The sequence below is a fragment of the Micrasema longulum genome, unplaced genomic scaffold, assembly GCF_059751315.1.
Source record: "Micrasema longulum isolate JH-2025_06_02 unplaced genomic scaffold, ASM5975131v1 h1tg000953l, whole genome shotgun sequence".
Lineage (NCBI taxonomy): Eukaryota > Metazoa > Arthropoda > Insecta > Trichoptera > Brachycentridae > Micrasema > Micrasema longulum.
Window position 1 is genome coordinate 52,523 of NW_028278144.1, and position 15,386 is coordinate 67,908.

The following is a 15,386-nucleotide window of genomic DNA, read 5'->3' on the forward strand; positions in this document are numbered from 1 at the left end:
CAATTGATCGAGATGCGTAGTCTTTTGTATTATTTACTCCATTTCTGTTGAGATGGGGTCTCTCTAAACAGTTGTCTTTCTAAGACATGTCCAAATACAGTAGGCCCTCAACTTTCGCACATAATTGGTTCCTAAAAATGTGTGCAAATATAACCGAAAGTCGAGGGATATAAAAATAGAAAATATATTTTTTTTGTTATTTATTCTTCATACACATAATTCATAAAGTTGATACGGCTTTAAGTGTTTCAGTGCTTTCAGATGGTTTCTTTGATCAGTTTGTCAATGGTTAGTTAAATACCATCCTTTTTTTTCTTGACAACAAATTTATAACATTCTGTGTCTTAATCGCCCTACGTTCTTGAGATATATGTACGTTCTCTATTTGGATTGCGACAGAATCTTCCATGATAGTCAAAAATGTATAATTAATCTATGAAGACAAAGATCTTTTCATTTCATCCATCACTATTTCGTGTCTTTTGAAAACAATCTTTGATGATACCTTTCTAAAACTTCGATCGTATTCCTTAATTTTATTATTGTTTTTCAAAATGTTCAATATCGTAGAGCAATCAGTATTTTGATTGTACACACAGACGATCGAAGCAAAAAATCCACCGCTATCAAAACGTCTAATTGTTTCCATCGTTATTTCAATCGTATTTAGTTTATGAATGCTTATTTTTTATTATTCGTATCAAAACTGCAGTTTCTCCGTTTTTCTAAAATATTTAAAATTTCTCTAAATACTAAAATATAGCCAAATCAATTGGCAAAACACACAACGCATAGACACACTCTCTAACGAAAGACTAAATGAGATTAATGTTAAATGGGCTTTACTCATAAACTTATACGGATGGGAATACAATCCATATTATAACTATTACTACTACTATTTGCTTTATTGTATTAGTTTGTATTTGTTTTTAATAACAATTAATTACTGAATTGAATTATAAAATTGCTATAAATAATAAATAACATATTGCCATTCATTATTATATGACTTTTCTGCATTCCATTTTTCGACATGTAGGAGTACCTATATATATATATTTTTTTTTTTTTTATTATTATTTGGTATATTATTTTGATTATTTTGGATATTGTTTAATATCCTAATAAGTGTTTTTGTTTTATACAAAGAAGAGTCCCGACTTAACACGGAATTTTCCAACAAATCGGGATATAAAAAAGTTATGATTATGCTCTATGATAAAATTGTGTATTTTGTGCATTAAATAAATAAATAAAATGGTAGAATAAGTAAATATGGTATTCCTGCCTAGGCGTAACTTTATACCAGGTTTATAAGTAAGGCCCCAAATGTATTTGGAGAGCAACCACATAAGTAATAAAAATCTGTAAAAAAAATAGGTAATTTTAAAAAATGCGCAATTTAGCGAACTGTTCTAAAATTATATTATATTACTATTTGCACACAAATCTAGGATTAACCACCTGTGGTGGTATTTCGTATCTTCTCTAGAGATTGATTAATTTGAAGATTTTAATTTTTTTGATGCGACGACACTTTGCTTCATATAATGGCCACACTGATGATTAAAAGTTAATTGGCGTATAAAAGTGCTTCCAAAAAGGAAATAAAACTAATACGGTTTGATCAATACAAACTAATTAAGTATTTTGGCAAGTGCTTAAGGTCGCAATAATGTGTTAAATGAAAATCATCATGTTTGATTTCACGTGTTCATATTTTTTTGACGTTAAATCATTAATTTGGCCATATATGTAACAAAAATTAGTCTTATGGAAAAATAAATATCCCCAAATTAATCACTCTCTTTGGGATGGAGAAGATTCATAATTGCACTCCTGAGGAGTTTGAAAGATACTTCGACAGAGATGGATATGCTTTTGAGGAGAGAATATAAAAGCCTATGGCCTATGGCCAATCAGTCCGACGCGCAGTTGTCTTTTTCGCACAATATCGGGGAGGCATCTGCAAGAAAGCGACAGATAAACTCTGTCCAAATGCTATTTCTCTGCCATCGCATTTCCTCTTGAGCACAATGTTCCAACATGATTCTAACACAGTTCCAGCACGCTTAAAACATGATAACGTTATTTACGATTGGTACAATCGCCATAACATGACGCAAGAAAATTTACATCAAATTAATTCGATAGGAAATGTTTCATTGAATGAATGTCGATAACGTAGGGAAAAATGGACCATTACGATTTCGAAATACGGTTTGTTTTTTAATGCATTTAATACGTGCAGCACAAAAAGTCTTTAAGGCACATTAAGTAATAAACATAATTTGTTTTCTCCGTCGCCACTGTTATTAAAATTGTTATTATTATATTATTATTATTATTTGTCAAGTGGAGCGTGAAATGAGAAATTTTCGTATTGAGAGTGATTGTAAAGCCATCTTTGCGACTGTTGAAACTTGGTAAGGGAACGCGCACACGGGCCTTCCGCCACTTGTCGCAACTACAAACAGCCGTTATTTTTTATTCATGTAGTTCCATGATTAACGTCATCATCATCATTCCCTTTTCGCACCTTATGGTGCATAGGGTACTATATTGTTTTTTATTTTTTTAAATGAAGGTGAGATGATCAGTTTTACGCTTCAGGATCCAGTCCGGGGTCTATGAAATATTCTGGTGTAACTTCCTTCCATATCATTTCTTAGAATAGAGGCTTAGCTTAAAACCTCTTACATGGTAGGCAAACGCGCTGACCATTACACCACAAGGTTGAAAAATTACATAGTCTAATACAATATTTACAACGCAATATTTTTTTTAATCACATTAAAAAAATAAATATTTGCGTTCTTATAATTTACCTCAATATTTAATAGTTAAACTGGTATTTTATTATTTATTTATTTTAATGAAACCAACAGTCAACAGTGTTAAAATTACAAAATGCAGGTAAGGTTTAAAGACAGACCAGCGAAGTTTAAATAAACACCTATAATATTAACTTACGTATCATGTATTCACTGCTACATTATGATATTTATTTATTTATTATTTTTACATTATAAACAATGATTAATAATTCTTAAAATGTGACGTATTTATGTTTATATTTCACTACGTATTTATGTTTATATTTCATTTATGTATACCTATATTATTTATATTTTTAAACGAATAATAAAAGAACAAAAACATATATTTTTTCAGTTTATTCACGAGTACACACAGAACTAACAATAAAAACATTATAATTTTTAGGACAAAGCGCACCGAATATATATATACCGAAGTCTTTTAACACATATTGGAGAATAAACAAAAATTATATCTAAATCAATAATGTACATAAACCCTTTAAATGCCTAGACTTTCATATTCCCTTATTTAACATATTATTTAGCACTGTTCTGGGTAATATGTTAATCTGAAGCCCTATGAAGTAAAATCTTGTCCTTGCCTACAAAAGTTTCGACACACAAAAAATTCAACAATTATTTTACTTTAATTATTTTGAATATATTCAAATGTTTGTAGACAGGCTGAATAACCTCCCTAGAGATAAAGATTAAGGTATAAATTTGTTGCCGTTTAAACAAAAGCAGAATGATGAATGTTATACAGTGTGTAAGGTGGCAGCTTAAACCATTCAATAACAGGTCATACGCCTTGTAAATGCCTCGACATCCATATTACCTTTTCAAAAATGTTTCACCTCTTTGTTGCAACAAAGTTATTTTACTTCAAACTGTTTTATTTAACATTTTGTTATGCGAGTGGCCATTTGTTATATTAACACTTAACACCCCACTAATTCTTCCAGTCGACGGTACTAACTCATTTCAAATCACACATTTTTTCTCGGTAGTATTTATAGTATTATTTAATATTATTTTAATTTGTAATTATATGATTCTTAGTACCGCCCGTGCGCAAGTAGCCTAAATAGTAATAATATCGTAATGTACCAGATATTATATTATTATCTTATATATACTTACTGTAAATTAATTGTTATTATTTTTTTTTAACATTCATTCGTTATTACCATTTTTTTATACGTTTATATGTAATTTTTTTTGTTTAAATTCTTAACAAGTTATTTACAACTTGCTTTTCAACTAAACCACTTTTGTTGTATCCATATTTTTTCCTTTTTTACTATGTAAAGTTTCACTTTTTATTTTGCATAACAATATGCTTTTTATTGTTTCTACATGTATACAAAAAAGCTTTGTTAATTTTTTAAAATTATTTCTTACTGTTTGTACATACCTGTATATTTTTTCTAAATGCCCCTTAGGCGTATTGTAAAATGAAATAAATAAATAATATCAACCTAACCTTATATTGTGCTAATGAATAAGAATCTAATTTCATTTATCCAACCTAACCCAACTATGTACATTGCGTTTGAGCATTTAATGCTTTGATGCCTGTGAACCAAGTAATCAAACAAATTCCATTTCACACTACAACATTTTATTTGAAAACTTTCTGTCACGCACATATAAGCCACGCTCATTAGAGATTTGAATGGACTGTACTAAATATTTTTTTTTATATAATCTTTATTTAAAAAAAAACGTTAAAATACAATTTATACAAATTAAATGTAATATAATATATATTTACGTTTCCCATAGCGTAAAAGGGAAAAAACTATTTTTGTATCTATTAGTTTAGTTATACTTTATAAAATTTTGTTTATTTTCGGTTAGAATTAAGACATTCCTAAGTCATGTAAAGTGCCTACTGGTTCGAACATTGGGCTACATCACAAGACATTTAGGCTCATCATCATTCCCTTTCCGCACCTAATGGTGCATAGGGCTCTGCAATGGTACACCAATTGCAGCGTATATTGATCTTTTTTTTGTTACATGAAGGAAATATGAGCAGTCTTACGCTTCGGGTACCAGTCCAGGGACTATGAAATATTTTACACCCTTTTAAATATATTTATAATAATATTTATAATAAACCATGTCCGTAATCCAACCCGAGACCTTTAGCATGGTAGGCAAACGCGCTAAACATTACACCGTGAGGCCGACAGTTTGGATAACTGATAAGATTTTTTTTCAAAACGAGCGAATAAAACGAATACACCGTCTTGATCAAAACTACATTTCATTGTTATGGTCGTATCACTGGGAACCGCTCTACCGATCGCCGTAAATAAATATTGACCAATTTAATAGTTATGTTAAATCACTCTTTTTATGGCCAACAAAAAAAATTGCATTTTCGCTAAGGTTAAAAGCAGTGCCGAATGGAAGATGTAAAAGAAAAACTCATGATGACGTAATCTTTACTTGAACGAAGAAAGTAGCGAGTTTATTGGGTGTTACGGAATCTGTAGATTCCTTATCACATTATTAATACACTTCTAAATATTCCACCTTTGCACGCGACCGCCAAATTTGAGGATGTGTGAAGTAAGCGTAACGAAGCACTACTGTCCGGCGTCTAGTGGTCAAAAACTGACGAAAACCGCATTCTCACTTGCCGAAAGGGTCAGTCATAAACTGGTTCTACTAAAAACTGCCGAAGAGTTCATTTGCTTCTTTTACGGATTCCCACCGTACACCTGGGGTCTGGGAGTAAGTAGCCTAGCAATTCCGGTCTGGTTTATGAGTTGGAAAAATTTAAACCGGTTTTTTTCTTGGATAAACAATAGCAACACTTATTTATGACTCCGAAGGCGCGATGTTATTATTTTGAAATATTGAAAATACAACTGCATTATTGTAGCAATATACCTACGCTGGCATACCGTACTTAAAAATTTGTAATAATAAACGTTCATACGCATAAAAAGCTTCTTATTGCTATATAATGCAAAGCAAAGAAGCCTTAACACGTGCAAGATCGTCACATCGCCCAAGCGGACAACTTTTTATTTATTAAACTATGAACAATTCAGTGTCTTGTGTCTAAAATGGCCAATGTCAGATTTAATTTTTTTTGTGCCAACGTTTTGTTAATTCTAAAAAAATTAACTATTTTGTACACATATATATGTAATAGTGTTTTTTTCTAGATACTAGTTTAAAAAACGTAAAACAGTTTATTAAAATGGCTTAAAAAGCACTCTCTATTAGTACTATTGAGATTGTTCCTTTTAGACCCAAGCCCAGTGGCGTCTTTGATACCAAATTTCGTGAAGCTCAGATTTTAAGGATAAGTGTAATATGCGTAAATGTTAAGTATGTACCTACAGTAAATACCACAGTACGGACAGTGATTGAAGGCATTTTGAGCATTTTTATATTGGATGCTAGTTTTTTATCTTCACAATGTGTTGATATAATGAGAATTAAAATACATATTAGGTACTGGTGAATGGCAATGATTTCTTTGTGAGGCTCAGCCTCACTTGCTTCATATGCTCCTTCGTCCCTGCCCAAGCCACACAATTATAGCATCTGAAGTAGTTTTTTACTGCCCTCATAAGCAAAAAGGCAGCTTTTCGACAAAAATCACAAAACGAATTGAACATCAGGCAATGTTAAGAAATGTCGAACCATTTGATATAAAGCAAAAAACAGTTTTTTTTATTTTTAAATGTTAGTAATTATAATATTATAATAACAAAATATCTAAGGATTCCTAAGCAAAAATATTGTAGATATAATACATGCTGATTTTATGCTTAGAAACAATTAACATACTGTGTTTTAATTACGATTATTTCGAGCTGGCAGATAGGCGCCTCACTCTCCGCTCGGCCTCCTGTTCTGCTGTAGGGAAGGTGATACAACCCCATTCACGCAACCAGAGTTCCAAATTTGGCGATAGGGCTTTTGCAATAGCCGGACCTTTGGCGTGGAATGCCCTACCTTCAGAAGTTCGAAATTGTGCAACAGAATCCCTTTTCAGAAAAAAAAAAAAAACTTATTTATTTGTGAAATCGTTTCAATCGTTGTGAAAAGTGCAACTTTTTAGATGTAATTTTTAAAAGTACCATATTATGTGTATTACATAATTTGTAAAATTTGTCTGTTAGTAAATTATAATTAAGAGTTAGCCTGTAGATAGATCTTATTAAAAATATATATAAATATATAACTTTAATGTACAGCGCCCTTGAAGTGATTACTCACGAAAACGGCGCTATAAAAATTGACGAAATTTATTTATTTATTCATGTCTTCAAGTGCCAGTAGTGTAAACGATTCAATGAAACAAAATTACTATTCTTGGGAATTCAACGTTCTTACTACGACACTGTAAGAAGGATTGTCTGATAACGGTACAATCTAAAACCTACTTCAAGTCATGTCAAGTAGCAGTTTCAACTTGGATTAGTGACTGAATAGCTTTCTACAGTCAAGCCGTTATGATCATCCTTTCTGTTTTAATTAAGATTAATAAGTATTGATGGATGCGGGTCTCATGGAAACATGAATAATCGGCTACTTGGGTAGCCAACTTGTGACAAAAGTTGAACGATAGGCCAGCGAGAAACGATGATCGATCCATCAATATCGTCATTAGCTGTTTTTTGTTGAGGTTGGTTTTTGTCCAGAGTAAAATCCTGATTTAATTAGGCGAGTAATTTTAATCCTAATTTAAAAAAAGATGTTTTAGTCCAAAAAAATATCTTAATTTTCTAAACATTACTTAATGCTATCCTGGCAAGATTTTCTTTGGATAAATAGATATTCTTTCTTAACAAAACTGATACGAAGTGGCGGCTTTAATTTTGTCTCTGTATAAAAAGTATTATTTAACATATTTTTTAAGTGGTTGTGTTATTCTAGCAGTGTTTGAACGAAAGGCTTTGCGAATTAATACATCTTGGAGTGATTTAAACTCATCCTTTACCACTCCTTATCAATGTCCTTCTTTTCCTTTCCACTATCTCCTTGTTTTGTCCATATTTATCTTATTTTAATATATAGTATATTTATTATTTATATAGTTTAAACTTCAAGCCGTCGTCGCTTTATTACAGTAGTATTTAGTGAATACATATAATTGGATGGCAGGCCCTACTATGTATACATTTTATATAATTTTTAAAAAAAAAAATATTCATTTAACCTGTACATCTGTTTGTATTCGAAATAAATAAAAAATAAAAATAAAAATGATTCTTGTGTTGGTACCTAAATTTAATTCCTTTTTCAACCAAAACAAATAAACAGCGCCCTTTTGAAATTTCTAAACGCTAAAAAAATATACAAAAATAAGCAGATATAATCGGGATTATTATATTCCTGGTGAAAAATATTAATAATCCCTTCAATAGAAAAAGCCTTTTCTTATACTCACCATCTCCATCTTACGCAATAACAGTTTTTAAAAATGCCCTTTATCTAAGTAAACAATGGAAAACGCCGAGTGAACGAACATCACCTGCCCCTACCGAAGACATGATTAACCCTTCTAAAAAAACATATAAAAAATTCACCCTCAAAGTTACAACAAAAACTTTGCCAAATGATGTATCTAATGGCGAGCGCATTTAAGTAAAGACTTGGCCATTATCAAACGAGATGATTAATTTAACTTTGTATAGTTTGCTGATTTTCGATACTTCTTTGTTCATCTTCATTCCTTCTTTACCCTTGTTGTTTTTGCGTTTTCGTTTTCGTTAGGCGTCTTCTCATTGTGTTCGCCGTCGCAGTATGAATTAGTTACGGCAGGGGATTATTCCTGGAGCCATAAATCCCGTGACGTGTCACACGAAATTATGGTTTATGTCCTAAAGAAGTCGCGAAATCGGCCGGAAAACCATTCTTTATTATTAATGGGATAATATTATTTTCTTCCGTGGCGCGAGGCAGGTAGAACGAGGGTTGGGGACATGGAGAAACTGTTACACACTGTTTTATAATACTTAGCTAATGTAGGTAGCGTTGTATTGATAACGTGTTTTTGTATAAAATATTTATTGAGCTTACAACCAGCTTTCAAATACATACTAATTGAATTTATTGTTAAACCTACATTACATCAGTATTTTGATAGTAAATTAAGTGTAATTATTTTCTTAAAATTTATATGCCTTTATTTATATGTAACATTCTAAAAACATACAACTTTTAGTTGAATAATTTTTCGTTCATATTTTAAGTTTGTCATAGTTGTTGTTTCTCTATCTAACGGGTGTATTTTTCATGGTTTCAGGGAGGGATGTGATGCCGGCCGGCCCCAGGCGCCATGCCCAGCCCGGTGCTGCCAGGACTGGCTCAAGGACAGGCTCAGGGACTAGCGCACAGTCAGGGCCACGGCCAGGAGCCCGGTCACGCACTGGGACCAGCGCAGGGACAGGCCGGGGGGCCCGAGCCCACTAGCGCCCCCTGTGGTGCGCGCAAAAGGAAACGGAAGCGGGACGACCCGCAAAACTCCTACGCTTACGAAGAGGAAGAGATGAGTCCCGAAGAGGAGGCTGCCGCCTCCCCTCCGCGGGCGCTTCACCCGCCGCATGCGCCACACCCCGCGCACGCGGCGCACGTAGCGCACGCGGCGCACGCTGCTCACAATACCCACCCCGCCCATGCACCCCGCCATACACCAGACAACTGCAGCATGTCCTCGGACGTGGAGCAGTTCGATGGAAAGATTGTTTATAACCCCGATGGCTCCGCTTACATCATCGAAGAGTCGGAGCTGTCCGATGAGGAGGCCAGTCTGCCCCGGCTTCTGGGCGATGGCTGCATCGTAGATGGGCGCGGAGTTCCAGCTGATGCACCGCGGGAGTTTCCGCAGATTGCGAGTGCTGTTTACGTGTCGCGTCAGCAGCTCTACGGTGCGTTGTGCGCAATGGGAGCACCACCCGCTCGCGCTCCTGACCCACCAGCCGTGCACACCTACCGCGTTTTTAGCTTTCGGGATAAGACGCGACCTGCCCAGCTGCGAGATCATTATCGTGCCCGCGACTGTCTCAGTGTACCGGTTAAACCAATTCTTATGTGTTTTGTGTGTAAACTGAGTTTTGGGTATGCTAAATCGTTCATTGCGCACGCGCAGACTGACCATGGACTAGCGCTGCTAGACAGCGAAAAAGATGTTCTCGCGCGCAAAAACTCATCGGCGATCATCCAGTGTGTGGGTAAGGAGAAGGAGCCCCTCGTATCCTTCTTAGAGCCGGCGGGAGCAGCTTCTCCGCCTTCCTCTTCTCACCCGCTCCCGGGGTCCGCTGACGTAACGGAAGTTCCTAATTCTTTAATGAATAAACAGACAGACTCTAACGCTAGTGATAGTAATAATGATAGTTTACTCGACAATGGTTCCTGCGAAAGACAAGAAAATATGGACGGTGGTAGGAGTGGAAGCGGAGGCCCTAATAATATGTGGGGAGATCCGCCAATGTCTCTTATTACGGTGCAAAATCCTCAAGCCATCAATGCCTCCATCCAGTCGCGAGGAGGTTCTCCTAACTCTCCCGGGACACCTGCCCCTTCCTCCCTGGCATCTCTCTCCAATCTCCCGGCTCCACCGGCTTTCCTCTCGGGAACAACGATCGGCGTGTGTCCCGAACATTTACAAGGAAGACCATCAGCCGCTGACTGTCCCAAATGTGAACTGATTCTTACCTCCAGTCGAATGGGTGGACCACTAGCTGGAATGCATAGTCGAAATTCTTGCAAAACTCTTAAGTGTCCTAAATGCAATTGGCATTACAAATATCAGGAGACACTTGAAATTCATATGAAAGAAAAACATCCTGAAGCCGAAACGAGTTGTATTTATTGCATCGCAGGTCAGCCTCATCCTCGACTAGCTAGAGGTGAAACGTATACATGTGGCTACAAACCATATCGTTGTGAAGTTTGTAACTATTCTACGACAACCAAAGGAAATCTCAGCATTCACATGCAGTCTGATAAGCATTTGAATAATATGCAAGAACTTCAAAATGGTGGTGGTCAGGGTGGTGGAGGAGGAGAACCCCTAACGCCTCAACCACCACCACATACTCCTCCAGGACCACACAAACCACCTCCGCCACCACATCACTCACCGGTCACCTCTCATAAGCCAAAGCCCACCTTTCGTTGCGATGTATGCAACTATGAAACAAATGTGGCGAGAAATTTACGCATTCATATGACATCTGAAAAGCATACGCACAACATGCTTGTTTTGCAACAAAATGTCAAACATATGCAAACATTGTCAGCTTTACAACATCAACATCAGCACGGCCAGCAGCAACTCGAAGGCCTCCTTCATTTCCATCCCGGTCTGTTGCCAGCCGACAAGCCACTTCCAAATGCTGAAGCTGCATTAGCTGATATGGCGTACAATCAAGCATTAATGATTCAATTGATGACAGGAGGTCCTTTGCCCGGTCATGGCCCGCCAGATTTAGCACCTCACCTTGATCTTGGCCTTAATCCTGATACGATGGAACCGCCTCCGGAACCCGCTGATCCAGATCCAGACCGCATATATTCATGCTGTGTTTGTAATTGCTTTTCTACAGACTCCCTGGAAGCCTTGGCTCAACATTTAGCACAAGACCGAACGAAAGTGCGTGAACAAGAAATTCTCGCCCTGGTTGCAGGTCACTATGTGTGTAAGCTTTGCACGTACAAAACTAATTTGAAAGCTAACTTCCAACTACATTGCAAGACTGATAAACACCTGCAACGCCTTCAACACGTAAACCATGTGAAAGAGGGTGGTCCAAGAAATGAATGGAAACTGAAGTACGCTTCAGCTGCTGGTGGCGTTCAAGTGAGATGCAACGCATGTGACTATTATACCAACTCCGCTCATAAACTTCAACTTCACGCTGCTGGATCTAGACACGAAGCTGGCGCTCTGCTTTTGAGGCTCTTGCGTTCAGCTCCACCGGGAACAAGAGCGAGATGTGCACTCTGTGGATTTGTGTCACGTGCTCGTTTGCCTTTGCTGCAACATGCTCGGTCTCTAAATCACCTTCAGATGGAGCAGATTCATCAACTTCAACGCCGCTCCGAGGGTAAAGACATGCCCGCTGACATCGGTGAAGTCTTTCAACTGATGCTCCAACCAGACCAGTCATTTGGAGATTCTGAAACAGGTGAGATATCATTTCAACATATCATTTATATATTTACAGTAATTCATTTTACAATTCATTTTGAGACATAAATACCCACTCCACGAGACTAAAGTCCTGTCCTGAGTAAATAAAATTATACAAGTACAAAGAATAAATAAAGTCTTTTTAACTTATTTTATTGAAATTAATTATAATAATAATAGTTTGAATAAATATAAAAACAACATATTTTAATTATCAGTAGGGCTTTCGTTTCAAATAAAAGGAAGTAGTTGGTTTTACGCCGCTTCCCGACTCCCATATGGTGAATAACCCAAAACAATTACAGAGCTTGTCGGTTATTTCTTTTTAAATTTTAAAGTTCACCTACTTTTAGCTGCTGTGTAATTATGAAACAAAAATAATCATCGATAAAATAATTTAGGACACGAGGAAAAAAATAAAAGCTCGTTGTCTTGGACGGACAATGTAAGCTTTTGGGTGTTGCAACAACAAACCATCTGTCGTACAAAAAAGTTTATCTGTTAATTTAATACAACATTCAACACGTAAATGGAGTGGTTAAAAAGATGTTACACAACCTTTCAAATTATGATGACGATGATCAACAAATTTGTTGTAGACTCGTTTCGTTGGTACCCTACTTTCTCTATCACTCATTAAACGTTTGTCACGTGTTCTTCATTCTTTTGTTTTCTGGAAGGAGTATACATGCTTGAATCGCTGCTTCGTACCTAGTCAAAATATTTTTGTTAAAGTTTATCAAATCATTATACTCAAATATACCCAACACGTAAGAAAAAACTGGATTAATCAAAATGTCATTTCATTTGTTTTCAAAGCAAAATAAGGCGTCTTTCAAAAAACTCTAACCAAATCATATTTTATCGCTCTTGTGCGTAAAAAAACACGCTTTTTATTTTTCAAAACTTATTTTTTATTCATTCATCACATGCACATAAGTAATAAATCATTAATTTACTAACAATTGGCGCACTTCGTAAGAAAAAATGCTGCTTCATTTTACATGTCTTCAATCGTTTTTTTTGTTGAATTCATAACGGAGAATTTTGAATCGCTTTAAAAGCAGCAGTAAAAACCATGTCCAAATGTAAAAATACCCGTGCGTCAAATACTGGACAATGGAAGTTCGATCACACTAGAGTTTAGATTACGCAAAAGACGTATTCTTTCAAAGTGTTTGCTTGATTTCAATTAAATCCAATTCGTTCCCTCGCTACTGACGTGTTCTGTAATTTATTATTTGAGAATACATCCGGCCAATCACAGCATTGTATTATTCGATGTCTATTTTTAAATTCACAAAATAATTTAGAATGCCCATTTAATCTTCATATATCAACTAAAAACGTTGTAGAATCTGTAACACAAAAATCGCCATACTTTTTTTAAAAATTACTGCATGCTGGTTCATAGATTATTTTTTTGATGAATTGTTTATGCCGTTTTTATGGTCGTTTTTCAATTTCTAATTCGGTTCTTTTTTTTAGCGAAAAACAATAATTCTTTTTTTCAACTTTTCGAGAGTACCATTATCTTGAGTCTTTAGGATAAAACGTTTTATTCTAGTTCCTACCTTTGTAATAATTAAGAAAAATGTGTAGGTATAAGGTCCCTTAGACCTTATTATAAATTAATGAAATTCTTTCTTTGATCATTCCAAATGTCTGATCACGCTTCGGAGCAATGTAATTTGATCAATCTCCTTCCAGACACATCCATAAACGTCTAAATAATAGAATTATAACATTTCAAATTAAATTGAAACTCGAGCGTCTAATACAGGTTTTTAATAACGCGCCTTTTACGGAGCCCAACTGCCATTGGCTCGGCTCGGTCACGCCCCCTCGGTGCGCGAAGGAGACCCCGCCATACCGCCCGAGCGAGACAGCCTACATTAAGAAGGACAATGTATTGTAAATCTGCATATCGGAGCGAGACAAAAGACGGGGAGGGGGGGTGATGATGTTTGTAAGAATGCTCGGCCGATGACACACGGTCGAATGTTTTTTTTCGCATTTTTCTTGATTATTTATTTATTGAAGAGTTGCGTCGCGTCGTTGATTGTAGGAATAATTAAGCATTGATTGAAATATTTTGCTCGCTGACTATTATTTCGATCGTAAACGGCCGCCGCGTTCGAAACATTGCGCGAAAACAACTCGATGTATATCTATTATGAATGCATTAAACATGTAATTTTATCGTGTCGATTAAAATTTATTATAATTAGGCAGGTACTATAATGACTAATAAACACGTGTACTTCATTAAGAGGTACATTCTTTTCTTTTTTAAATTGTATTCATTTTTTACTAAAAAATTTCCATCATAGTAAAATATACTAATAATTGTTTATAAAATTATTATTTTGGTATTTTTTTAAACTTAAATTAACAATATTATAAATTTAATTGTCAAGGAAAATTTTAATTTATTTTTAATTTTTAAAAGTTTGTTTGTTTAAAGCATTTTTTCTTAATTGTTCTGACAAAGGTAAAACTTTTTAAGGTGTTCTATAAATATTGGTTTATTAATAAATATAAAAATTATATCATCTTTTTTATTGTATGAAGTACTTTTTATATACTTAACTTAACACCCAACCTAAATTATTAATCATATTTTTGAAAAATGCTAAAATCATCTCAATTCAAGGTTGGTGCGGCTTGACACATTTTTTATAACGCCAACCATTAGTTTCGCTTAATGTTTATTTCAAAAACCTTTACTGTTTGTTACAAAATAAAATATTCGTGTTTTACTTTGTAATAAACAGTAAAGGGTTAAACTAAAAAAACCGAAAAACACAATTTTGTCACATAATTGGTTATTGCAAAACACTGTTCATGTAAGGCAGCGATAAGTATTATCGATAAAATCAAGAAAGCGATTCTGCGTTGGTTTGTAAACGTAGAGCGATTGGACAGCGAAAGAATAGCTAAGAAGATTGCGAATGTTTATGAATTTGCATCTAAACGGACGAAAAAATCTCAGAAATTCAAGAAATGTGGACGCCAAGACGTGGGCAGATTTGTGAGTGTTACACAGTGTGTAAATCGGTCATTTCAACTAGCCAATGAATGACAAGTCAAAATCCCTGAAAACATCTGTTCAAAATTGATCAATTCTGTCAAGATCTCTTTGATTTGAACTTGTATTGAAAATAAAAAAATATTATTTTTATGAAAAGTGCTGTACAGCTTCTTGGACAAGGATAATTCTGCTTAATACCCTCTTGTCGAATCACCGAATAAAAATTAATCCGTCTTTTATTCGCGTTCTTCCACTAATGCCTAAGTACGTATCCCTCGTATTACTTCACTAACACACCTTCACTGCTGCCCTCTGTTTATGCACCAATACTCGGATGCTGTTCATCTGTGTGCGA

At 35.1% G+C, this 15,386-nt stretch overlaps 1 protein-coding gene across 1 annotated transcript in view; it reads left to right on the forward strand.

The window, feature by feature from the left end:
* Positions 1 to 9,106: 9,106 nt before the first annotated feature.
* The window catches only part of LOC148277939 (zinc finger homeobox protein 3-like), a 180,892-nt gene continuing 174,612 nt past the window's right edge, over positions 9,107 to 15,386 (forward strand). The window contains exon 1 of the mRNA XM_088232148.1: positions 9,107 to 11,992. Coding sequence (XP_088088274.1) covers positions 9,142 to 11,992 — 2,851 coding nt within the window. The 5' untranslated portion in view covers positions 9,107 to 9,141. The remainder of the gene's footprint in view (positions 11,993 to 15,386) is intronic.